Here is a 27,620-nt window from a genome sequence, read left to right on the forward strand (position 1 = left end):
TTTCTAGCTCAGACACAGGGGAGAGGTGAACACTGTAGGGCTAGGCCATATAATGGCAACAATAGATAAGCTAATATCATTTCATTGGAGCATCAAGAGCTTTACGTCTGGAAGCACAGGTGGAACTTCCCCTTGCTGGCTTCTGCCGCTTCAGCTGCGCCTGCTGCTATCTTCTCCCTCTGCTTTTCAGCTTCTGCTGCTTTAGCCCTTCCCCATCCTCCTTAAGGTTATTGTATTCTTCTAGTAGTTTATTTCTTCTTAAGCTGTTATGTTTAGACTATAAGAATTACAATTTCACTTTTTTCCCTGACTTACCAAAAAAATCCATGTTGTGGTGAGTGTATTGTACCAGGGGAGGGATCCACCCTAACCCCTGGACCAACCTACTGCTTCCAGCAGTGCAGCTGCGCGACAGATAGTCCCTCAAAGCACAGCGCTCCTCCAGGCAAGCAGAGGAGTAGTTGAAAGAGGAAAGGATCACCAGAGGAAAGTGGGTCTTGGTTTCATCTCTTCAAACCATCTTACCATCTCCAGCAGGTTCAAGAGTAAACTGGCTGTGTTTCCTCACTACGTTGTAGGCTCGGCAGCAAAGCCTCCACAAACTCTTGGAAACGCTGTGGGTTTTTTCCTCCCTTCTGTGATGAAATATTCCATCTCTGATGTGAAGATGAAGGGAGCTCGATCCCTGGCAAAGAGAACAGTTACCCCAGAAACCTCAGCAAAAACCAGCAAATCATGCCAGGCAGTTTGTATTTATAACTCCATTATTCACCTTTGGTTTTCCAGCATCTGCCTCCCCCATTCTTTCATCTCCCCCTTCTTCAATGCAGGACAGCTCTGCTGCTCTGCCCTGGTTGTCACTAAGTGGGGCAGAGACAGGTTCTCACAGCAAGGGCTCCTAGTGAGCAATCCAACAGCTGAACAAGTGTGGAGCTTGACACGATTTCTTTCTGTCTCTTCCTTGCTTTTATTTTTAAGCTCTCATTGCTTTAATTTCTTGGCTCCAGCTTGAAAGTGAATCTGGAAATAAGTTCTTACCTGGGGTTGAAATATTTAGAAGTTGTTCTCAAAGAGGATGGGATATAAAATATCAACTCCTCTGCTAGCCAAGTCCTACAATCCACAAACTCTGACAACAAAAAAACTCAACAACATAAGATACCACCATTAAATACACACTACTCTGAGGGGATGTTTCTGACCCCAGTTACAACAGAATAAGCATAAGCCAGAGTTTTCTGTACAGTTACTGTGTGTTCACCCTAAAGTAAGTGAGAAGCAGAACCTGACAGCATGTCTTGCTTTATTTTTTTCCCATATCACTAGCACAGTTTGTGGCTATGGCATTGCTTGCTGGGCAAGAAAGCAGATTAGCCAGGCTTCTGCTAACAGCCCTGTCATTTGAGAATTTCAGAAAGGCCTGATCTGCATCCTCATGCAGGCAAATCTGCTGCAGTGCTTTACTCAGAGCTGTGGATACAGAGGCATGTAAACAGACTGGAGAGCTGTATCTCAAGGAAATATACCCTGTGTGTTAATTCAAAACTTGACTAAACTAAGTATTCTTGGGAAGCTTGAATGCAGAAACGAATTTTAGGGTCTGTGTTTTTTGCTAAAACCTCAAACGTGGGCTGAGCTTTAAGCCACTCTGCCTGCTGATTCAGTCATAGCTAAGGCAGAGAAGTGTTCTAGGAGTTCCCCTCACTGTCCCAGCAAAGTGTGTGTCTGGTATAATCATAGAAAGGAACTCAAGTTGCTGTATTATCACAGAAAGAACCTCCAGGCTGCACTGGAAGTTTGAGTTACAAGAAATGCTCAAGTGGCTTTCCTGGTCTTATGTTTGCAAATTCTTCCTGGTTCCTGTTGAAGCTGACTTCGAAGCCAGACCTCCCAAGGTTTGTCCTACCCATCTCAAACCAGCCCAGGTCAAAGTGCTGCTTTCTTTCCAATGCATTGTTCAGCTCCAGCTGGGTGGCACCAGAAATGATGCTGCTCCAACAGCAGCAGTTTTTTCCCTTTGGCATTATGCTAGATGGGAAGTGGCAGTGTGACAGCTGTTGTCACAGGCTGCCTGCTGCACCAGCCCTTGTGCTGCTGCAAAGCTGTGTCTGTCACTGATTCCAGAGAGCAGGGTCTTCCCAGAAAATTACCTCTCTAACAGGCACGTTTAAAGTCCCTAACGACATGCAGGTAGCACAGGTTAGTCAAACACTTTCAGACACAGACTTAAAGAGCAAATGGTGGACTATAATTGAAGTTTTCACTTCCAAGTTTCAGGACCTGTTGCTTCAATCAGTTTGCTACTAAAACTTTAAAAAGGCAAGAAGAGAAAAAGGTGTAAAATGTGGGAAAGTCTCAAATTCTGACCTTCTTCCCTCCCCAACTTTTTCTTACTGCTAAGGAAAAAGATGGCACGTGTGTGGATGCAATGTGGTCAACAAACCCTGCCACAAACTTATTCTTCCCTGTCTGCATGCAGGCTTTGAAATTAACCTGAAAAGAATGTCTTTTACACAAAGCACTTCCAGTGAGACAGCAACGCCAATTTTTAGGTTATCAACACTAGCAGGGAAAATATCTGACTTTCAAATGAGAAGAAGCCCTTTTACACACTCAGACTTTTCCTAAGGGCTTCTTAGTAGAGGAGACCACTGACACAGGAGGAAGCTGTGGGAAACATTATTTTCCCATATTGGACTTTCCCAATGATAGTTAGGCTGCCTCTAGTAATTAACTCTGGAGAAGAAAGCCAGCTTAATAGATGCAACTTCTGGGAAAACCATGCCGCTACGTGGATGAGCCCTGGCAAGGAGACAAGGGCTCTGTGATTCAGATCAGGGGGAAGGCAGCCCCAGTGAGCACAGTCAATCATCAGGCTGGCAGTATTTCAGGGAAGGAACAAACACTGAGGTTATCAAGAGGTGAATTTACAGAGTGCCATGAGCTGGGCCACTCCACATCTTGCCAGCAGGTTTGAGGCTACACATCACTGACTGAAAAAATAGAGATGGCAGTACTAGAAGTGACTGTGAGTAGGAAGGATGAGACTGCCAAAGTCAGGGTTAGTTCCATTAGCACAGCATTTAAATAAGCCTCCAATTGCTCAATTCACCAAAGAAGAAAAGTTCAAAAGGAACTGGTCAGAACTGAAAGCTGAAAAACCCAAGCCAAGTACAGTTATGAGCCAGACACCTTCTTCCACACCATTTCATAACTGACTTAGTCCCTTGCCATTACCTGGGTAACACTGCACCCACTTAGGCTGGAGTGGGTCAAAGCTGATTGCCAGAGAATACTCAGTAGAAAAAGAACAGGACAGTTTTATAACCTTAAAGGAGAAGAGTTTCTTCACACAGGTTGCAAATTGTGGGGGCTGGATCAGAAACATGGGGGCTGGATCAGAAGATCAGAAGAGGAATCTCAAGGTTCAGCAGGAAGGTTCCCTCAGAGATCTGGGGGAATCTTTTTCGGTTGCCAAGCTCTGTTGTTATGTTCTTGGTGAGATACCTCATGTCTGCTTCACAACACTTGGGAAACATTAGTTCCAAGACTGAGGGAAAGACAGGTTATCAGGACTGTTTATCATACCTTGCTGCACTGTGAAGGTAGATGGAATAGGATAAAGAGAAGGAACTGCAGCTGTCATGACAGCACAGCTTGTGAAGCAGCTCACTTGGGCGGTGCGGGAGCAGGAACTCGGGCACTCACCCCAATGCGGTACACAGGAGGTCAAGCGTTTCTTGAGGCTGAGTGTGTGATGCTTATATGGTGAGTTTTGGTACAGAGGCATGTACTTCTGGCAGGCTTACATAGCAGGGCATGGGCTGTCCACCATGCACAGAGGCAGACCCTGACCAACTACCCCCCCTTAGTCCCCCTTTGCACAGCTAGCCACAACATTTTCTTGTTGCCAGGGCTGACCAGCCTGCCCCTTCTCAGCAGCTCAGAACTTTCTCAGCTTCTCTGCTAGCCTTCCCAAGGCCACTTTTCTGCAGCTGTGCCTCCTTATCAGAATGACCTAACATTACCCTGCCTGATCTTTTCACTTCAGTTCTGCTCCAACCCCGCCAGCTGCTGTGTACATATGTGCTAGTTTGAAGCAAGCTAGAATGTTTTGGTGAAAAAGAACTAGATAATGGGCAGTGAAAAGGTAAACATGGTTGTCTCTTCTCTCACAGTCACACTGAGAACTCTGGAGAAGAAGAAGGAAAATGTTATGATAGCATCCTTCATTTTGTCTCTCACTTTGCTTCTGGGGCTTTGACAAAGCTGGCATCTCATTAACCTTGCTGCCACTAACCTTGCTCCCTAACCCTCTTGACTGCACCTCTCTTCTTTCTGAGAACTGGGGTAAGGTTGAGAGGGCAAGGGGAGGTGTTGGGGTGGTTTGAGAGCCCCTCCTGGGGACTCAGGTTTCTGGGAGGGGAGTTGTGCTTCTGTATTGTTTATCCTTTGTATATTTCTGTATATAACTGTATATATTGTAAATAGCTGCTTGTATATTTGCTGCTGTAAAATAAATTGCTTCATTTATATTCCCAGAGGCCGTCTGAGTTAGCTGGGGCAAATTCAAAAGTGTGGGGGGGCGGGTAAGAGCCCAAACCATCACAACTTACAGCAGGAGAAATGCCCCATATGCAGAGTACCGCAGAGGACCTATCTCAGTGAAGCTTTGTGAGGAATAAGAAATTGGTAGCAGCAAAGAGCACTCCCTGGGAACAGAAAATGCAGAGCTGTGGCAAGTAGCTTCCTAAATTCTGAAAGGAAAGACAATTTTCTAACAGTTGAGGCAGGGACTTCTTTTGTCCAAGCCTTCACTTACAAGCATAGGTTTCATTAGGAAGAGTCTTTTCAGCCATGTGTTCAGACCAGGGATTTCTATCAGAGGCTTTTCATTCTTTAAAGCCATCCTGGAACTTCACAAGGATGTGTCTAGCATCTACTACAGAAAACCCCATGGGTCAGCACTAATAACTGTAAAGCTTTGAAAGCATTTTGCTGCCGCTCTACCAGTGTTATTTGAGGGGTATGATATTGTTGGCGGCACAAGGAACTCAACCCAAAATCTAATAAGATCTCAAATACAAACCTAATATAAAGAGCTGTTAGAGGAGCCTGAGGCTAAAACTATTTCAGGACTTGTCTTGTGGGAATGACTAGGTACCAATAGCATCACAGAAACACTCAGGTTGGAAAAGCCCCTCAGGATCACCAAGTCCAACCGATAACCCTACTGCACAAGATACACCCTAGACCATATCCCCAAGCACCACAGCCAAGTGACTTTTAAACACACCCAGGGTTGGTGACTCCACCACCTCCCTGGGCAGCTCATTCCAGTGCCTGAACACTCTTGCTGGGAAAAATATTTCCCTAAGGTCCAGTCGAAATCTACCCAGTCACAGATTGAGGCCATTCCCTCTTGCTCTGTCACTAATTACTTGTGAGATGGGACCAACACCAGCTCTCCACAAGGTCCTTTCAGGGTAGCTGTAGGCAGCAATGAGGTCTCCTCTCAGCCTCCTCTTTTTCAAACCAAACAGCCTAGCCCCAGCTCCCCTAGTTGCATCAAGGACTTCAAATTCTGAGAGAGCCTGAGATTATGTGAGGTAGGAATGTGCTAACTCTGAGCTCCTGTGTTACACTTGTGAAGGTGCAGACAGCCCATGAGACCTGGCAGTCATGAAAACTGTATCTGCTCAGTTGCATGTAGCTATGAGGAAGACCTGCCTGTTATCCCACGACGTGCACAGCACTTGCTGTGAGTGTGAGTCCTAGTTTTACTGAGGAACCACAAGGGCAGTCCATGGGTAGAGGTCCTAAAGTGTACTAATTTTGCACATACTTGCCGTGGAGAAACAGGACAAACCACGAACTGGTCTTGAAGGAAGTAGGCCATGTTAAGTTGATGAAAGACAGTGGTGGGCATGACTGGATTGCAAACCTGCAAAATTAACATCTATTTTCCTTATTGCTATTATATGACCTCTGTTTAAATGTGCTTTTCCCCTCACATCCTCCCTTACATTTGCTTTGTCCTGTTCACTCAAACTAGATGATTCATAGCTCAAGGAAAATTACTGCTCCAGGAAATTCCTGTTAGGCTCCAAAAGGAGGCTTGCTGGAGTGAAGGATGCAGCACTTGACTCGCAGTATGCATGAGTGTCTGTCTTTATTACTCTCTTCTGCTTTATTCTTTCCACAGCAAATAAGAAGGATTAAGGGAGCATATCTTGAATGATTCATGATAATTCTGAGTACTGCAACTAAATCTTTTGACTGCCTGGCTTAGAAGTACTTATTATCCCCATCAGCTTCCCTCATATCAATACTCCCATGCTGTTATTTCTGTCTACCAAATTGAGATAGTTTAGAACAGTCAAAGGCCAGCTTAAAAAAAAGGAACAATTAACTCAAACTTCATTCTAGGACTAGTTCAGGAAATTATTAGGAATTTATTTCTTATTATTAGGAAAGACACCACTTTCTTCTCACTTGCAATGGGTGTAAGTTGCAGCACAGGAGGTTCTGCCTCAGCACAAGGGGGAAGTTCTTTACTGTAAGGGTCCCAGAGCACTGGGCAGGCTGCCCAGAGAGGTTGTGGAGTCTCCTTCTCTGGAGCCTTTCAAGGCCTGTCTGGATGTGTTCCTCTGATCTGTGTTAGATAGGACTGTCCTGCTCTGGCAGGGGGGTTGGACTGGATGAGCATCTTGCGTCCCTCCCAACCCCTAACACCCTGTGAGCCTGTGCCCTCACACACACCCTACTTTTATGTTGTCAGGACTAGAGGTTAGTTATCCATTCTCCAACAGCTTTGTATTCTGTACACACTGGCAGTACACCCTCCATAGTAACCCAATTCTTTCCTCCACAGTATGCCCACATTTGGAACTGGACTACATGACCATGCTATTTTATGTACCTTGATCATGGAACAGTTACATCACAGACAGATGGAAAGAAGGAAAATTCACAGTCTTCTTTTGGTAAAACCAGACATTTGCACAACAGCCTTTCAGCTCAGTGTGGCTGCTAATGAGAACATCTGCAGTTTTATCTACAGAGGTCTAATGTAATTATGCTCTGTGGCTGTTTGGAAACTTTGGGGCATTGTCCCATATTGGGGAGAAAGTGGCTGATAGATACATCCATACACTTTGGGAACAGTCCTCTGTAGGAATAAAACAAACAACAGACATTGGAATTATTTTGGCATGGGGCAGCTTAGGATTCTGGTCACTATTTAACTCCATCAGCCAAATCTTTGACCCAACAGGGACTTAGATTTAGTTATTTATTTAGACTTAAAATCCACCTCCAACATCTCCTTAATTCCTGTTATTTCTGAACTATTTAGAGACTGTGAGCAAGGGGAAGATGCTGTTCTGGAAAATTCAGAAGGGAAAAAGAGGATGATCTCATTTCTTCTGGGTTTTTCCATGGGGGGCAATAAGGCTGTGAATTTCAAGCCCTTGCTTTCAATGTTCATTATGTGTTACTATAGATACTAACCTTCTTATGCTCCCAAATGTCTGTGCGTGACCTAAGAATCTCCCAAGTCGATGTGGAACATGTGGCCAGCGTTTGTCAGCATGATGTTGTCACTGTGGCGATCACAGACTCCCCAAAATGAAGGTAACAACACACCAGCCAGCACAGGAATAGAAGAAATTCCTCACTGCCTAGTGAGGAAAACAGAGGCAGTTACTGGAAGGTACAGATGTGTTTGTGACACCAACAGCAAAACCCAAAACTTGGACTTCTACAAAGGAGTAGCAGAAATTCCTCACTGCCTAGTGAAGAAAACAAAGGCAGTTACTGGGAAGGTGCAGATGTGTTTTTGTGACACCAAACAGCAAACCCAAACTTGTGACTTCTACAAAACCCTATGTTGTTTTTTCCCAAGTTACATCTTCTTTAATTGCAGTCTGTCTGTTGTGGGTTTAGCCAAGTGAAGGCTCAAAACCATGCTGGCCAGAGCAAAGTGCCACGGGCTTTGGAGTTCACGCTGTAACATTGAGAGGCTTTTGGTTCTGGTTGCTGCTTCCAGCCTGGTTTTGGGTTGCTGGTCTTTTCCTCTGGGCTAGCTGTGGGCCAGGAGTGCTTTTACGGCTGGCCTCTGCTGCTGCTTGTGCTGTACTTTTCTGTGAACTAGGTCAGGTAATTGTCCACTGCATTATTTCCATTAAACTCCTTAGCAGGAGCAGCACAGGGCTTTTGGTGCTACTCTTCCTCCTGATCTTTACGTGGGGGGCTTGCTTTTGAAAATGGGCTGAGCCAGGACTCTATTACAGGGTAAGAACTGAAAATGCAGTTCTTATTCAGAAGTCTTCATCTCTGTGACTCTAAATCACACACTCATAGAATGTCAGCGAGAGAGAGTCCAGTGCAGAGCCACAAAAATGATTAAGGAAGTGGAATATCTTCCTTATGAGAAAGGCCTGAGGGAGCTGGGGCTTGTTAGCACGGAGAGGAGATGACTGTGGGGTGACCTCAATCATGTTTATCCATATGTGCAGGGTAAGTGCCAGGAGGATGGAGTCAGCCTCTTCTTGGTGATGGCCAGTGACAGGGCAAAGGGCAATGGGTAGAAGTTGAGGCATAGGAGGTTCCATGTGAACCTGAGAAGGAATTTTTTTTCCCTGTGAGGGTGCCAGAGCATTGGAACAGGATGCCCAGGGGGGTTGTGGAGTCTCCCTCTCTGGAGATATTCAAGAACCATCTGGATGTGTTCCTGTGTGATCTGCTCTGGGTGACCCTGCTCTGGCAGTGGGGCTGGACCAGATGAGCTTTCTAGGTCCCTTCCAGCCCCTGACATTCTGTGACTCTATGATTGTGAGAATTATCCTAGCAACACAAACATGCAAAGGTCATTCATGGCCTTTTGAGCATGCTCAGCCAACAAAGAATTAGCAGAAAGAGTTCCTTAGGAAACTTCTATAGATGTCTACCATTTTGGCTTATGCCTCACATTCAGTCTGATACAAATGGATGCATTACATGGGTATCCATGGTGTGACAGGAAAAGCAGGATTCTGTGTCTCAGAGCAGCAGGCAGTTTTGACACAAAAGCTTTCCAGCTCTCTGGGTTATTTCTATGGCCACAACGACACGTGGCTGTCTTCCTCACACAGGAAATCTACCAAGAATTGGTGTGGGTTTATATCATCAATTATTTAGAGAGTTGACCTAAAAAATACATGGGTTTGAGTTCAGTGCTTAATTTCTACTTCAGCTCCTCTTCCCTTTAAAACCTCCAGTTCCAAACATCTCTAGGGCACGTTTTCATAGAAAATGTATTACAATGCCCCTGATCCAGAGCAGCATCTCCTTAGAAAGAGAGTGGTACTTCAATTCAATTCCATGGCAGCTATGTGTCTGATCTGTTTGTCTTGTGTCTGAGTCATTTGGTTTTGCTGTTTGTTTGTGGGCTCTGTTTCTGGGTTGTTCCCCCCCCCCCCTATGGTAAAATATGAAATGTATAATAAGCTTCACTATAATCCTACCTCTTGGTAACTTGATTCCAGAGGATGGTGATGATGAAACCACTTTTTAATTGTGTTTTCTTTCAGTGGTCCTATCAGTCCAGACTCCCTGTGGATCTTGGCTAGTGTGGTAGCATCTGGCACCATCTGCACCAAACCTAATCAGACAGAAAAGAGTTTGCATGAAAAAGCTTTAACGTGAAAAAGATATGAAGACCATCAATGCATATTGGCTGTTGCTGCATCAGGAAAACACACACTTAGAAAAGACTGAATCTAATAGAAACCACGGATCAGGATTATTTTCTCTCCCTCTCTCTAGAAACAAAAATCAAAAGATACTTTTAAAGAAGTGGTAGTTCTGTGAATGAGAAATAAAACCACCAAGAACAATACTGTGGGCATAGCTGCCTCAAGACACCAAGAGGGCCAACAATTTCATCAGATTACAAGAGGGTAGAATATGCATAACTCCAACAAAACAATCCATATAAAAGAGGATCAGAGATTTATCATGACATATGATGCTCACTGTCTAGAAAGTTGCAAAGTCTTTCTTGCAGTATATGATGCTGATTGCAGCTGGGAGAAAGCTGCAGAAATTAGTTTGATCCAGTATGACATAGACTGGGACTAGGAGGTGCAGAGAGAAGCCCAGCATTTTGCAATGCTTCACCTGAATCCAGTATCTCTACTGCTTGCACGTAATTCTTTTTGTGGAACTGAGGCCTGGCTTGTCAGTTTCCTGTTTCTCTGTCCCCTGGTGTGTTCTCTGGTCCACCATCCTTTAACTCTGCATTGCAGGGATGCCTTCCTCCAGCAATTTCACCTGGGCTCCCACACAACATCTGGAAAGCAGTATTCTAACAGCGCTTTAGCTGCTTTTCACATTGCTGTGAAAAGTGATTCTGTGCTGCCCGTGACTATGAAATGATCCCCTCCTTTCCCCTGTGTGGAAAAGGTGGCCCACAGAGCAAGCATTAGCCCAGGAACTGGAAAAGCTGAGTACACAAAGACTGGAGGAGGCACTTAGTGCCATGGTCTAGCTGACTGAACAGGCTGGGGTGATGGTTGGACTGGTATGACCTCTCAGAGGTCTCTTCCAAGCTGGTTGATTCTGTGTCTCTTTGTCCTTTTACCCTTGATCATTAATCTTAATCAATGATTTAACATCTCCATAGCTCATAAGGAAAGACCAACCGTGTGGAAAATGTGTCAGACAGAGGACTTTCTGCTGTAGTGCCTGCTGAAAGGAAGAGCCTGTCAGGCGAGAACGTTATTTGGCAGAGGATTCCTCCATCTTTCTTGGTAAAACCCAAATTAAGTGTTAATATTATAGTCTCTCTAATGTGCTATGTTTAGAAATAGGCAGTCTTGTATTATTTGCCTCTGAAGCAGCAGCTTTCAAGCTTTGAACTCCCATCTCCACAAAGAAGGAAGGAATCTTTTCCAGGTCACCTTAGCCACGTGCAGGAGTCATCTATACTGTCTTCATATCACTCATCCTCTTTCATTTTCTCTCTGTGGCTCAGAAAGCAGTGAATTTAATTGGTTTTTTGACTAGTTTTTGTACAGCAAAATCTGGGTACCTCAGTCTTCTGTTTGTGCAAGGATTATTGTCAGCAAAGGATTTGGAGAGTCAGTGAAAAACAGTAAGCTTATTGCTGTCAGTAAACTTCTGTAGCCAGCAATTGGTATCCCTGCTACAGCTCTGCTACAACAACCATAAAAGAAAGAGAGAAAGCTTTCAGATGAGCCAGGCCTGCCCTAAGTAGCACAAATCACAAGAGGAACATTTCAAAATCAACGCTGTAAGCTGTCATCACTTCTCTACAGGTACTCGCCGCAGCCACACGCATCTAGGCTCATTTAAGCGTCCCTGCAGGATCGTGCTGGATCCAAAGTGTAGTAGCTATGGATAATTGTCTCCAAAGCTGTCCCTTTGATGTGTGAAGTTACTTTCAAGGATCTGGTGTGAGCTGATGGTGTCGGAGGCTTTGGAAAATTCTAGAACAAAATCAGTGGGTTTGGTTGTGCTTTCTCTAGAGAGGCAGAATGGATAAATACAATGGGTGCAGGAGGAGGTAAGTAATAACAGTTTAGGGCTTGGTAAGTGGGAAAAGAAAGAAGAAAATTAAAGTTAAAGGAGGGCTTTTGGGTTTTAGTGCTGTTTACATGACATATGAATGGTGTATAGAGGTACTTGTGCAATCTAAAACTCACCTTGGCCTTTCCCTGTAGACAACACCTATAAATGATCATTTGCATATTCAGTCCTCTTGCACCAGATGCTGTCCATCACTCGAATCATTTGCAGAACCAGCATATCTTGGCGTAGATCATCACCTGTCTGTGAGAATGGCACAAGAAATCCAAGCTTCTCCTTCCACAGCAACACAGAAATAACTTCAGATGTCATTTGAGTATTTTCAGTCACCAAAATAGCTGCATTCATAGAACCAGAGAATTAGGGGTGTGGAAGGGTCCTCTAGAGATCCCCTAGTCCCAAATCCCTGCCAAAGCAGAATCCCTTAGGGCAGGCCACACAGGAATGCATCCAGGCAAATCTCCAAGGAAGGAAACTCCAAGACTTCTCTGGGCAGCCTGTTCCAGGTGCTCCATCACCTTCACATGAAGAAGTTTTCTCCACTTGTTAAGGGGGAATTTCCTGTGCTCCAGCTCACACTCCTTGCTTTTTTGTCCTATACTAGGCACCAACTGAAAAGAGACTGACACCTTCACCTTGACACCTACCCCTCAGCTATTCATAGATATTCATAAGATTCATTCTCAGCCTTCTCTTCCCAGACTAAACAGCCCCACTTCTCTCAGTGTCTCTCAGAGGAGAGATGTTCAAGTCCTCAAATAAATCCATTGTAGCTCACTGTTGGGACTCTCTCCAGCTGATCCTTGGTATCTCTTGAATCGGGGAAGCCAAAATATGGACACGGTATTCCAGATGTGGTCTCACCAGAGCAGAACAGAGGGGGAGGAGAACATCCCCAGACCTGCCAGACACACTTTTCTTGGTGTACCCTATTTTACAGCAACCCCCTCTTGTTTGTCTTCAAAGACCCTACTCATATTTCTGTGTCAGAAGGGGACACACATAGGCAGAGACAGGTCTGGCAGCCATGGAGGTGGTAACAAATGCTCTCTGATTAACTGCAGCTTTCCTGCTTATTACTCCTAATTATTAGAGTTTGAAAATCCAGAGAGAGGATCCTAATTTAGTTACATTAAAAAGTCTACCTATTGCTCAAACGCCTTTCATAAGTGAGTTTCTCTAAAGTTAAGATTCTCAACTTGGTATTTGCAGCAGGCTGAAGGGGAGATTTATCATGAATTCAGATTTTATCTCTGACATGATTCAGATTCAAAAAGTGATGCAGTGTTGACTGCTCTCCCCATGGAGTCAGCCAACAATTATCTGAGTGCAATGGGGCTTTAATTTTAGCCACAAGAAGTAATGAAGAGATTATTTTCAACCACGGCTAAGTAAATGGTCTGTGAAAAGAAAAGCTTTGCTTTTTTGTTCCCCCCTCCCCAGCCCATCTAAAATGCATCTGAATTTTACTGGCATTTTAAAGTGTTGTATTCTTTTACTGTGCTCTTTATATGTAAGCATTCCAGTCTACAGGCATTTACCAAGTGGGCAAAGGAATCATAGAATCAGTCAGGATTGGGAGGCACCACAAGGATTATCTACTTCCAATCCCCCTGCCATGGGGAAGGGCACATCTTACATCAATTTAACATCTCACCCCAAAATTTAGCATCTCACCTCAATATATGTCTTGCCTCGATTTTATATCTTAACTCAAAGTTTAGCATCTTACCCCAAAATTTAGCAACTTATCTCCATTTTATATCTTACCCCAAAATTTAGCATCTTTACAAATTAAATCAGTATCTGTTTTTATGTAACGTAAAAGTAATCCTGACTCCAAGTAGTTCTTCTTAGTACTTAATCCTACGGAGAACCTTATTCTCTCCACCTGCTTTCCCTCAAATATGCAGTCAGGACACGATTCAAATGCTTAGCATTTTATGTACTTCTTATCCAGCAAAAATAGAGGCAGAATTATAGTAAAAGACACTTTAATACAAGGGTTTGCTGATAGGAGAAGCTGATGTCAGCTATAATACCCTACAGCAACTGAACAGTTGGATGTTTGTTGGAAGTTACTGGGCAGGACAAACACTGCCTAGGCAGAAGCAGCACAAATGTTTAGCTGTTCCATGATCAAGCATTTTCTCAAGCTGCTGAAGTAGAAACTTGCCTGTTCAACTCTGGCTCCCAGATGAAACAGCCTAAGAACTATGCTTCTAGAGGTTCAGACGAGTCTGATGTGGCTAGTCTCTCCCTAAGACGCCTAGAAAGCACACTGCTATCCCTGAGGATCACAGCTGCTCTAAAGCTCAATTCAATACAGCCCAAATTTTATTTGATTTCAGTTTTTACTTTGATTTTTGGTTTTTTTTAGACTATTGTTTCAGAAAGCCAAACTGCAAAGGATCCAGGAACAATGCCAGTGTTCTTTGGCCCATCAGTGTTCTCCCCTGAAATCAGTAGCCATTGCTATGGAAGTCTTCTGCTCTTTTGGAAGAGAACTAACTCTAACTTGTGTGCATTGTCTTCTGTGGATGGACTCAGCACTGTCCTGAACTCTGGAGCTTTTCCAGGTGATACATGGAAAACAAAAGGAAGTCTATCTTCAGAGCCAGTTGCTCCGAGTAACTCCAGCAAGGCAGTGCTTCTCTGGTGTCCCTCTACATCACTGCTCTTCAGCCCATTTCTCCACTCTGAATCAGCAAACTGTAGTCTCTAATACTGCACTATTCTGATTTGTTAGAAAAACATGGACAAGATGGATTTGATCATTCTGAACTATCTCTTTCAGACTTGCCCTCTGACTTCCATGTGCTAAGTAAATCAGGTTTAAACTATAAACTTCCATTTTCAGCTTGGCTGTCCTACGAAGAAGAAAAGGTAATGCACAAAGCTGTTTGAGTCTCTACCAGTCCAAAAGCTGCTATTTTTGTGTGCTGCCTCAGTACGCTCCATTAAACTCTGCATTGTCAAAGGAACTGGGAAAAGTGAAGACAGGGCCAAATGAAACATTCTCAGGCTCAAGCTTTAAAACACAAATTAGGTGAATTTCAAATCAGTGTTTTCTGCACAACAGGAATTAAGAACATACCTTAAAAATAACGTTGATGTTTCCACCTGGAGCATGTGCACTGACGAAGGAGAGTTTCAATGGGAAAGCATTGGAGGTAAAATATGAACATGACTTCAGGAGGAAAACAGAGAGAAAGAGCAGCAATGGTGACACACAGGAAAGACATCAGGCTAATACAGTGCCACTTAAAAACTGCCATCTTTGGATGCTGCTTGGTTGCACTCATAAAGATAAATATTGATGGTAATAACAACATCATCAGTAAATAACATTGATATTAATGACTGCTTAATTGGCTCAGGGGTCTGAGAAATTCTTTCTCTCGATTTGCTTCACTCCATATTGAGATTATAAGAATGGTTAATATTTTCTGCACTAATTGCTTTTCACTTTCACCCAGGCCTATTAACATTAAACTTTGTCTGGGACTGAGCAGATGAAGTGCCTAGGATGGATCTAATGAGAACCTGTAAGGCAGCTGAAGGCCTTTGGTTCTATCATTTGCTGAAAAGCCAATTTGCCCAGTCGTACAATCTTCATGGAAACAAAGAACCTGCTAATTTCTGTGGTGGCCTCACTGCCTGAGGATACAGGAGACTCTGAAAAATCATCATGTCTTTTATGTGGGATTTATCTTCATTAAACATGTGCTCTGACTCCTCATTCCCTACTTCTCCTTTCACCTGAAGACCTAAAAGGGCTTTAAAAAGCATTAATGAGCCAAGGACTGTGTGAGTTAGGTTGGTACAATCATCATTAAAAAAGCAGGGAGAGGGGGGAAGCCACCACAAAACCAACAGCAAATTAATATCCCGGTTTCTAGAAATAATGAGTGCCTCTCAGGAGCACTGCTGGCCTCACTGGCTGGAGTGCCATGGAGGCTAATTTGACCAGAGAACCCTGTGAGGCACAGCTGCCTCACCCTTTTCAGCTCAACAACTCAGATCGCGGCAGAAGCACGCAGGTATTGTGCTAGTCACATCACACCTCTGCCATGTACAATAGCAATTATGCATTGTGAAAGCCTGACCCCCTATGCATTTCCTCCCATTGAAAGGTCTCAATCAGTGCTCAAAAGGTTACTGCGAGATAATACACTACTGGCAGGGCTGGGAGCAGTGCTTGCTACTGGTAAAAACCAAATTCAATTTAGACCATTATAAGCACTTAAACATTCTGATTTGCACGATTAAAGTGACAGAGTTCAGTCAAGAAGCTGCATCCATAGTGGCCTATAATGATGCAATAAAACAAAACAAATCAAATCTCTCTTCAGATACTTACAACAAAAAACCCCACACCTTTGTACTGTCCAGCCAAGCTGGTGTAGTATAAATAGCCTGAGTGCAGAGTGAGCCACTTTCCTGTTAGTCATTATTTCCTGAAAGCAGGGAGAAGCATCAGGCTTCAAATTCTCCTGACTTAAATCACACACAGCTGGCCAGAGCCTGTAGGGTGCTGAAGATCTCTGTTCTCAGAGAGATCAAGGCCGAACAGCAATTACTTGGAGAATCACAGGTCAAAGGCAATTGGAGAGATCAGCACCTCTTAGAAACAGGTCCACTGTGGATAATGTGCCAGGGAGCACAAACTGCTGTAATTAGACAGCTATAACTAACTGGTGATAAATATGTGTGCTCAGGTTTGGTTTCTCCTGCTGCTGTGTATCGTTTCCTTCTCCAGAGATGTAATATCTTATTCCTAACGGAATACAGCTTATGAAAACATTTCTAAACAATGAATAACTGAGTCAGCATTGTGGTCAAAGTGGCACTAAAGAGCATGGTAGTTGGCTTCATTCTTCAGTAACGTTTAACAGGGGTCACAGTCTCAGGCAAGTTACTGTGAACATTTAATGTTTCAACAATTCTCAATCATGTTGCTGCAGAAATAACTGAAAAAGCTAACTCTAGGCCTTTAGCTGCTCCCACATATGACAGGGAAGGGTTTTAGATGAGGCAAAAAAGCTGCCACCAAGAGCTACCCGGCAGGATGGCAACCACGTTTCAGCTGCAAGGAAGCCAGGTGCCCTTGCCAATTCTAACGTGACAGCAGGGCAGGCAGCTGGGGGCAGGCTGCTCACATCTCTGCTGCCAGCGCTGTGCAAGGTAAGACATGCATGCAAGGCTCCCACTGAAAGGGGCTAGCCTAGAGCTCAGTTTAGCAGATGACTCTGCTTACTATCAGTAAAATGATTTCCCAGTGATGCAGCCACTAACTCCCTCTCCCCTTTGATGCTACCACAAAGTCACACAAAATTAGCCCCACGATCCCTTGCAGGAGCTAGACTTACGTCTGCCTCTATGCCCTGGACAACCAGCGCGGGATTCAGGGGAAGCCGACACACTTTTATCTCCTGGAAGAGCTGCTGAAGTCTGCCGAGCTCCACCTTTAACACCTCCTGCAACATACCAACCATTATGGCAACACGAAAGCACGTAACAGCAGCTTGTAAGCTCCTGCCTGCCTCTCTGGGTTTTAACCAAGCAGTACAGTTTCCAGAGCTAGCAGCACCCCTCTAACCTTATAACCGCTAATGAGGTCAGGAGGAGCTGCAGCTGCTAAAAACAAGAACAGTGCTTCTGCACCACACTCATGCTTTGTCTGCCCAGATGTACTGCCAGTTCATGCTGTCACGGAGGTTCAGACTCCAAACTCTTTATTAGGGGCTGAATAGCCTTGCCCCTGCTATGCTGCTTCTCCTGTCTGGTTTTGCCTTGCTGGACCATTTCACCGTTTGTTGTTGCTTGCTGCCTTCATGCTGTGATTTCCCTTGCCCAAGTGAAGGAGTCTTAGCAGCAAGGTCCGGGAGCTTCTCAGGATCACAGTACCTGCAGCCTTCAGATTAACCTCCAAAATCTGAATTATAGAATGCTTTAGGTTGGAAGGGACCTCAAGGATCATTCAGTTCCGACCCACTGCTATAGGCAAGGACATCTCTCACTAGAACAGGTCACTCAAGGACTCATCCAACCTGGTCTTGAACTCCTCCAGGAAGATTGTGAAGCACAGAACCACTCAATATGATCTTTGGTCACATGGGGTGATTCTGTGCTCCACAACCTCCCTGGGCAACCTGTGCCAGTGTCTCACCATCCTCACTACAAAGAGCCCTTTCCTAACATCCACTTTCAATCTCCCCTCTGCCAGTTTAAAACCATCCTCCTCATCCTGTCATTACAAGACCCTGTCAATAGCCTCTCCCCAGCCTTCCTGCAGCCCACTTCAGATACTGGAAGGCCACTCCAAGGTCTTCTTGAAGCCTTCTCTTGTCCAGGCTGCAGAGCAGTACTTTCATTCTCACTCTCTAAAAGCAGTAAGATCCACTCCTGTCACCCAGTCATGGGTTGTTCATGGCCTCAAGCCACATCAACATGCTTTACTTCCTTTCAGAGCAGTACTAAACCCTTACAATTGCAGCCCAATCTTGGGCTTATTTATGCAGAGGGTTTTACAAGACAGAAGCAGCACCTTAGGGAAAATGAAGTTACCTGAAATAACCCAGGTGGGAGAGGAGGCATTTATTAACAAACCTTTCTTTTTGGCTCGCTGGCAGCTTTTACATTTTTGGCAATGTCTCCAAGGATTCTGATCAGTTTCTCCTCCTTAGAAAACTCCTTGTTCAGGGCTTTTCCTGCACAGAACTGCAGAGCAGCCAGGATTTTCTGATACCAGATCTTGAAATGGACTTCGTTCTGTGCGTTCCTCAGCAGCCTAAAGGAAGGAGCGGAAAAAACACTGATGTATCTAAACCCTGGGGCTTATTTTACATAGCCTCTAGCAGGAACAATAAGCAGACTCCAGACTAATCTGTATTTGCAATGAGAAAGTGCATGTGTGTTTGGTTCTCATTTGTTAGCAGTACCCAAGTCCTCATTGTTAACTGCCAGGATTATGAGTGTGTTGAATCAGAAGGAACTCTCCATGTCCTATTGTCAGAGAATCAACCAGGATGGAAGAGACCTCCAAACTCATCCAGTGCAGCCTAGCACCCAACCCTAGCCAATCAAACTGACCATACACTGATGGTCATTTCTAACACCACCTGTGTGCAGCAGTGCTGCCCTCAAATAACTTCAGAATCTGTTCACAGCCCAAAGATCCCACCCTGGTAAAATGCCAATCTGCAGAAATGAAACACCTTAAACCATGAAGCATCATTAATACCAAGTGGCTTAAGCTCAGCCTTACAGCTACAAGTTTACTGTTCTCAGCTATTAATAGAAGTACCACCACTGTCTCAGTGAAAAGAACCTAGGAGAGTGATTTACTGTGTCCTCCAGAAACTGTACCCTGGCTAAAAAAAAGCTGCTTAGCAAACGTGTTGTAACTGATGCCTGCATGCAGATGAGCAGGGAGGCAGCACAGTTGCACTGACTGAGAAATGTGGTGGCCAAGCCTAGCTTTCTTTTTGAACAGTCTGGTCTCATCTTTGCCTGTGCTGGGTATGTCCTTGCCTGCACTTGTTTCCAAACTGCAGATTTGCTCCTGGGAGCAAATGTCACATTGCTGTTATAATTTCATGCAGCATCTTAACTTGCACCAGACTCGGCACCCCTGCAAGCTACCAACAATCTACTTCTGTACTAATAGCTTGGAGTGGATTTTTGGCACAGGAACTGAAGTGAGCCACTCACTCCAGGGCTAACAGAAACTGTTGCACTCTTCCCAGTGGGTAACTGCATTGGAAGCTCACAATGAATGGGATTAGATGGGATAATCACCACCAAAATAAGCAGATCCAATGGCTTTAATGGGATGATGTCCAAATATGCCAGCAATTAATTGGATACAGGAGGTGACTAAGCTACTCTACTTCCAAATCATGTAAATAGAAGACAAAATTAACTCAGGTTCAAGCAGTTCACTACAGCCAACCAATCGCAGTGCATCTGAATTTAGGCCACAGCAACACACAGAGGAGAAGGTGAGGATTATGTCCTTGGCCTGTCTATTGTTTGGGTAGTTCATGCCTCCCAGAAAGGCTCTGGAGAGCTTCTGTGGCTTCCCATTAGCTTCACAGCTGGAACAAAGAATCCCTCCTGACACTATGGAACTGGATATCTGACACAGAACTCATTCTGCATGGTTCTCCATGCACTGAGCAATCCAGATTTGCATGAGACTACAGGATAAAACCTGGGATACTCTGCAACATTTTAGTCAGCTTCATTGTAAAATGCTGAACACATCTGGCTTTGGGGTGAGGTTTGTTGTGTTTGTTTTGTGGTTTGAGTTATTCTTTTGTTGTTGGTGGTTGTTTGCCTTTTTTTTAATAGCACTACAGAAATAGCTTTGGGAAGGAAACTAAAATTGTCTTCCTACAAAGTCACTATGGCCTCTGGCTGCACACATTAGGTGCAGTTCCAGATTTGCATTCATACATTCTGAGCCAAATCTGCAGCTGATAATCCTAGATTTTTCAGATTAGCAGCTTTATGATTCATGAGGAGTGCTTGGTTCAGGGAGAGAATCAGTCGGGGTTGGAAGGGACCACAAGGAGCAGCCAGTTCCAACCCCCCTGCCATGCCCAGGTACACCCTACCCTAGAGCAGGCTGACCACAGCCTCAGCCAGCCTGGCCTCAAACACCTCCAGCCATGGGGCCTCAACCACCTCCCTGGACAACCCATTCCAGCCTCTCACCACGCTCATGCTCAACAACTTCCTCCTCATGGCCAGGCTGATTCTCCCCACCTCCAGCTTTGCTCCATTCCCCCCACTCCTGGCACTCCCTGACAGCCTAAAAAGTCCCTCCCCAGCATTTTTGCAGCCCCCTTCAGATGCTGGAATGCCACAAGAAGGTCCCCTGGGAGCCTCCTCTGCTACAACCTGCACAGCCCCAAGTCTTTCAGTCTGTGCTCGCAGCAGAGCTGCTGCAGCCTCTGAGCATCCTCCTGGCCCTGCTCTGGACACAATCCAGCATAGAGAGGAGTAGGATGAGAGAGTGCCATTGATTGGCAAATATTATGGCATTCAGAGGAATTCATTCTGCAAAGCAGTAGGTCTTGAGACAGGCTGCTAATGTTCCTCTTTGCTCTGCCCTCGGATGCAGCAGTTCCCTTTGCTTAACTACGTCTACAGTCAGAGCTGTGATCTTTCAAGTAGAGTCTCAGATTTTTAGAGTAGGTGCTCAGATGCCAACAGAAGAGGAAGGGAGGATCAGATTTGATGCATTCAAAATAGGGAGCTAACATTTCTTCTGAGGCCGTATCACATCTGCCTCTCTGGAAGAACCTCTCTGTAGAGCCATTGTGTTTTAAGTGAAGATAACATAGGTATGAGAAGAACTAGGATCCTAATCTCACATTATTTCCTGACACATCAGCCTCTTCAGGGCCTTTTCTTTCACCTGGACATCTCTGCTCTATCTACTAGCCCTGCTTATCATCTTTTCCCAGTCCCTAACAAAGAGAATGCGCTTCAGATCGTTGCCTGTATAGGTATAGGGAGCCAAGCCTTCAGCAGGCACTGCTTTAGGTGTCTGAGCTGTGAGTACAAGACTGCAAAGCACTGTTTCCAACAGCTGCCTGACATCAGATGCAGTGCATTTTCTGCAAGATGGGGAGCCTTGGGGTTAGTCCTCACCCACTGCTGCAAAGCAAAGGATGCATGGATCTGATGGTCAGATCAGAGCACCTTGTTCTCTCTCTGCACGGGTGTGTGTCTGTGAGTTGGTCAAAAGAGTAACTGTGAGAGATCCTGCAAGTTCCAACAGTGTGGCAGCAGGAAGGCACTCTCCAAAAATAACCAGCCAGGTAATTTCTTGCCAGAGAACAGAATAGTGGGAGTCAAACTCTCTGGAGTCCAAATAACGCTTTGCCATCTCTTAATGAAATAAGCGGCTCTCGTTCCAGGTCAGGATACTCTGCAGTCTTGGTCAAACAAGAAGCTACCTACCATGCTTTCATTTAGCTCAAGCAGAAGGCAGCATGACACACAGCTCTCATCAGCTCTTTTCTGTCAGCAGCAGCACACTGCAAGGAGTGTTCCTCTTACCTTCACATCCCTTCTTCCTAGGCCTGTTTTCTTTCTCCCTCTCTGGTTCTATTTTCCTTTCTCTTTTCTCAGTCTGTTCCTTTCTTGCTCCCTCAGTGGGCTCTTTTGTAAGGACAGGAGCAACAGCAGCTTTTATAAGGGTAAGAGAGGAGAGGAATTACCTTTAGATTTCTCTAAAGATTTCTATTTTAGCTTTAAATACTGGTCTAGTTCTGATCTTCCTTCCATTTCACTGCTTTATTGCCACCAAGTATTTGCTTTGCATAAAGAGAAGTGGGAATTTAAAGCAAAGCTCTTCTGCCAGGCAAAGTTTGCTGCAAGATATTAGTAGAAGAAAACTTTTCTTTTTCAGCTGGCCCAAGGGTATTTTCCTAGTCGACAGCTGGCCTAGTTACCATGGCAAACAGCAGAGCTGGAGGGCAGGCACAGTAGGAAAGTGAGGCACAGACCTACATGAAATTAGCTGGGCTCAGTTTGCAGAGGCTTGCTGAAATCAATCTCTCATTTGAGAGAGCTCAGTGCTCTTTCATTCTTGGGGAGCAGACATTCATTTTCATCTAGGTTTCTATGCCCATCTTAGCTCTGCTAAGACATGCTCAACTGTGGGAGCAGATCTGCATAAGCTAAGCTCCCTTTTTAATAACCCCCTAACCAAGAAGGTGCTCATTCTTAAGCTTCTATCAAGGAAACCTTACACGACTCCCTGCAAATCAAACCACATCTGAGGGTCAAAGTCCATGCATTTTAATGTCAGAAAAATTAAGGCAAACACAGGACTAAAACTCTGTCTTGAACTCCCAATTCTACCTGCTGGGTGACCTTAGCAAAAGTCTTTAATTTCCCTATGCTTTTGTCTCCCTTTTCAAAAGGCAAAAGAACTATTTAGCTTTCATAGGCTGTTGTGTTTGTCTGTAAGCTGCTCTTGTGCCACAGAGGTAAATGCCTCGGCAAATAGGTCTGCTTAATAACACTGCCACCTCCTTCCCACGTGGGACTTGTACAGCCAGCCTTTTTCCACTCATGGGGGAGGAAACACCAGCACCTGGCATTTTTTTTGCTCCTGAGAAAAGCAGAATTAAGGTTTAGTTGTTGTGACAAAAAGCTCAGCTCCAGTTCCAAGATCACATTTGTGGGAGTGCTACTGCAGCAAGCAGAGGTTGCATTTCCATATGTCCCCAGTCAGGTGAAGAGTGGAAGGCGCTCTCCAGGGGCAGCTTCTGCCTTGGCAGAACAAACAGAACAGATCAGCCTCCTGACACAGAGTGCCACTGGCTCTGCTAAAGGTATCTTTGCTGCACTCCAAGTCTGTCTCCATGCTCGGTCTATATGGGGGTGCAGCCAGACAGTGGAAGGAGAGGCAGAAATCATAATTTTCCTCCCCTCTTCCCTCACTCCCTCTTTATTTGCATGAGTATCCCTGAATCAGCTGCATTTCTCCTTAGACATGTACTCTGCTGAGCAAGCACAAAACCCTGTGTGTGAAAAAACTGATATGGCTAAGTGCCACATCATTTCCACCAGCAAAGCAGTGGCAGCCCTCATGGGGTGGCAGCCATGGAAGAGCCTTGCAGAGCCAAGCAAATTACTGCTTAAATGTGCTTTAAATTGCTGGTAAAAAAAACCTCCTGATGATAAAGCAGAGCAACAGATGAAGGCTGCAAGTGTCAGCTCTAAAATTGCTGGAGAAAATGATATTAAAATGAGATGTTATTTAAGTGACTTTTCTTTCTCACACCATGACCAAGCGACGTACTTGTGAGTGACACACAGAACAAAGCACTGATAATGGCAAGGACATTTGACACGGTGGCTGCTTAAATTCACTTCAGCCAACTGCCCTATCACCAAACCCCCCTACATCAGCTCTGTGGGTTATGCAAGCCACTCAGAAGCTGGCTAAACAGTGCCTATCAGAAAAGCTCACTCAATAAAAATGCTTCTCCTGATAGAAATAATCACATACAGTGGAACAGCATCGTGGGGCAGCTCAAGCAGAAGAATAAAAACTGCCTTTCAACACCAGACTCAAGAGAAATGCTACAGGTGAAAGTAGAAATGAGCTGAGCTTGGTGAGCAGAGTTTTACCAGCTGTCCTTTTGCCTAAGACATGCTGAAATCCTGTTCACTGTCTGGCCTCCTCCACGCAGAGGATAATGTCTTAGTTCCCAGAGAGAGCCCCACTGCCCTTGCTGATGTCCAAACAGGGCTTTCCCTCAGTTAAAGATGTACAAACTGATACAGAGTTTACTCCTTACATCAATCCACATTCATGGATTGAACTCTGGAAATCCCTGTTCAGGTCCTTCTTCATTAACCAAGATGGCAACTGCCACACCATAGCTAATGAGTCTGATTAATATCAGTTCAGGTTTGGCTGGTTTTCTGTGGGGGAGGGCATTAGATAACTTTGTACTGATCCAAAGATTTATCTCCACCAGCTGACGTAACAAAACCTCTCATTTAACACCAAGGAAAACCTACTGCTTTCTTATCCCAAAGGGCATTTGCTGTCACCTATGACTTGGGACCTGTTACACAGTTACTTTTCACATGGTATCATCACCAAATATGATATTTTCTGCCTCGTCACAGAACTTTTATACCCACACCAGTGACTGGTGATGTGGGCAGAATGCAAGTCAGGTAATGTCTCAGCAATAGCTTCCCTTTAGCAACTTTTCCTTGTGTTTTCCATTATGCTGGAATGTGTCCAGAGAAGGGCAGCAAGGCTGGGGAGCGGCCTGGAGCACAGCCCTGTGAGGAGAGGCTGAGGGAGCTGGGGGTGTGCAGCCTGCAGAAGAGGAGGCTCAGGGCAGACCTCATTGCTGGCTACAACTACCTGAAGGGAGGCTGTAGCCAGGTGGGGTTGGGCTCTTGTGCCAGGCAAGCAGCAACAGAAGAAGGGGACACAGGCTGAAATTGTGCCAGGGGAGGTCTAGGCTGGATGTTAGGAGGAAGTTGTTGTCAGAGAGAGTGATTGGCATTGGAATGGGCTGCCCAGGGAGGTGGTGGAGTCGCCATCATTCCCTGGAGGTGTTGAAGCCAAGCCTGGCTGGGGCACTTAGTGCCATGGTCTGGTTGATTGGACAGGGCACAGAATAGCAGAGATTGGGGTTTTGCCTGTGCCACTGCCTGGGCAACATTCTCTGTTGTGTCTGCAATGCAAAAACCCCATAAGAGCTTCTTCTTATGAATGAACAACTGACTGTTTATTAACCAATATTTGGCCTTCCAGGTTCTTAGAAAACCTACACAGGGCAACCAAGGACAGATAAGTCAGTCAGGATTTGCATGAAATGATCAAGTACGAGTCCCCAGCAGCTCCTCTGCAAGGGGAGTTGATAGCTGTTTGCTTTCTCAAGTCAGTAACTTTGATTGAGACAGAAGCACTGAATGGTATATGTGCAGGCTCAAGGTCTCCAGAGGAACATGTAGCCATACAGGCAATCAAATCCAAATGACACTATACAGAGGAGAGTAATAGTGCAAGCTATGCTTGGGAATGATGTTTTGTTCTGGAAGTGGTTCTAGATCTCACAGTTCCATCATGGAGGTCTTTGCCTGCCTCTAAACCTTGCAGCTGGCAAAAACTCTCTCTCCTGTCTTAGGGAACAAGGCAGAACTACATCCCTCGCTGTTACCTCTGCTTTCCTCTTGCCTCCCTGCATCTCTCCTGCTATAAAGATAGCTGCTTTGCCACCAGTCTTGGTTCCCTCAGTGATCCCCCCTTAGCCTGCCTAAATGCTCGTGTGCAGGTGCTGGAACCGTGGCAATTCCATCCTTTCTCAGATCAGTGACACCTGCTCAGACCTCTGAGACTGGCAGAACTGGAGTGCTGGAGAGACAGTTTGCAGCAACAGGTGGAAGGAATTCCTAGTTTCAAGCCTTTCAAGTGCCAGGGCCATGCTGATTTTCACTCTCTGCCCATTTCCAAGTGAATCTTGAGGAAAGCTTTCAATTTTCAAACGCGAAACACCACAGATTAGAAACCTTGCATGCAGGAAAGCATGCACCTGAATCCCACTGACTGCATGCGAGCGAGCACCGAGCTGGGAATGGAGTAGGAGGAGAGCTTGGGGAGCAGCCCCTTTAATTTCACTGGATAACAGACTGTGAGCAACTGCTGGGGGGCAGCTGAGTACTCTCACGGAGGGGGACAAGACTTTTTAGTGGCTTTTTAAATTTTTATTATTTAAATCTACTCAAGCTCTAAATCCTGCGACACAAACTAGAAGAATGAAGAGTAAGAAGCATAAAAGAGGATTTTTCCTGAGGGCTGCTTTGCTGTTGACACTGGAACACTGCCTTTTGACTGAAGTGCTCAATGCCACTGTCAACTACCGAGCAGAATTTCACAGCCCTTAGATCTGGGAGGAGTATTCGTTCTTTGGAATTCACAGGTCAGTTTCCTTTGTTTAACTCAAGAGTCCACCAAACATCAGCTTCAAGCAGGTGGACTCTTGCCAAGCAAACACAATGAGAGCAGGCGAGACACTGTCCGTTGCGTAATTCTCTTGCTTAAGAGAGGTTATTACAACAAGCCAGCAGTGTTGTTCAAACAAAAGAGCCATGCAAAGACAACTCATCTGACAGTTGTTCCTTCCCTCTCTCAGCTTTTGCTCTCTGGTCCCAGTCCAAATGACAACATTGCCATTACAGGCTAACATGCCATTTAACATGGGTAAGCATTCAGAAGGCAATTAATGCTGCAGGAAACATCTTCAGACAGCGAGGGCTTTATGAACTTAAGCCTGAAACATTCATCATCTGCAAACACCTACAAACACTGACTTGTCATAATGCTGCACTCTTGACCTGGCATGAATTTGTTGGCAATCCTTCCACCTCTCCTCCCTACAAGCATTGGCTTTAATTCTTTTTTTCAAAGAATTTATTAGAAAAATAGTTAATATTTCCATTTAGGTTCAGATTAGAGAACTCTTTTCTCAGGAAAATTCTTCTCATCAGTCACAAAGTAATTTTCTGTTAACTCCTGTACTGGTGGAACACTTTCAGCAATGACTAACTCACTATTTTCCTTTTTCAGTGTTTCAGTCGTTTAGACAAAGGTCCAAGGTTCAGCTTTCATTTGGGTGGAGAAGATGATTAAAGCTAGAAGTGTTAATCACAGAAACATAAAACCAACAGCAAATTAAAATGACCAATAACTCATTACCCTGACAGCCCTCTATCCACTCAAACTCTCTCTGTTTATTCCTGCTTTTCTTTAAAGATGCCACTCAAAGTGTTTAGGAGCAGGAATGATTTACTGAAGCCAAATCAGCCAGGCAAGCCTGCCATCCACTGCACGGTATCCAAACATGACAACTCCCAACACATCAATCCAAGCCACTCAGAGCCTGCATTGTTAAAGTGTGACACACATTCAAAGGAAAGATTTAAACCAACTCTCCAGGGCCGCTTGAGACAAACTTTGCCAAAGCATGGTTCAAACAGCTATAGTTAAAGCACAAAATCTTGCTAAGCTGAGAAGACCTACAAGAGAGCAAGAGGCAGTTTTGAAACCTCTGGAGATTCATTTTGCATACAATAATTACCATTCAGACAAAAAAAGGCTTTGTGCAAAGGAGATGATGAGGAAATAATTCCCAAACGTTCACAAGAGGTAAAAACTGAATCTGCAAGCACAAAATGCAAAGAAGATCATTAAAAAAGAGATATTATACCTGGCAAATGAAAAGTGAGGTGTCCTCTTCTAGTGTTTCACTCCAGCAACTGTGACTTTGCAGCCGAGAAGCAGACCACTGAGGGGCCCCTCTCAATTACAGGATTGCTCTCAGCTGGAGAAGTTAACATTGCACCACAGAAACACAATAGCAGCTGCTCAGCTGAGCATTGTTGAGATTCCCCCTGCTGCTCACCCTCCAAAATACATTACAACCTGATCTGGGAAAACTGCATCACCTTTAGATCGCAGATACTGTCACAAT

At 44.8% G+C, this 27,620-nt stretch overlaps 1 protein-coding gene across 1 annotated transcript in view; it reads right to left on the bottom strand.

The window, feature by feature from the left end:
- PIK3C2G (phosphatidylinositol-4-phosphate 3-kinase catalytic subunit type 2 gamma) overlaps positions 1 to 27,620 on the bottom strand; it is a 209,831-nt gene that overhangs the window by 56,290 nt on the left and 125,921 nt on the right. The window contains 14 exon segments of the mRNA XM_064155587.1: positions 526 to 549; positions 551 to 592; positions 594 to 632; positions 634 to 685; positions 7,513 to 7,558; positions 7,561 to 7,624; positions 7,626 to 7,682; positions 9,507 to 9,643; positions 11,709 to 11,729; positions 11,732 to 11,763; positions 11,765 to 11,835; positions 14,690 to 14,782; positions 16,965 to 17,072; positions 18,205 to 18,385. Coding sequence (XP_064011657.1) covers positions 526 to 549; positions 551 to 592; positions 594 to 632; positions 634 to 685; positions 7,513 to 7,558; positions 7,561 to 7,624; positions 7,626 to 7,682; positions 9,507 to 9,643; positions 11,709 to 11,729; positions 11,732 to 11,763; positions 11,765 to 11,835; positions 14,690 to 14,782; positions 16,965 to 17,072; positions 18,205 to 18,385 — 967 coding nt within the window.

Source organism: Pogoniulus pusillus, chromosome 15 (genome assembly GCF_015220805.1).
Source record: "Pogoniulus pusillus isolate bPogPus1 chromosome 15, bPogPus1.pri, whole genome shotgun sequence".
Taxonomy (NCBI): Eukaryota; Metazoa; Chordata; class Aves; order Piciformes; family Lybiidae; genus Pogoniulus; species Pogoniulus pusillus.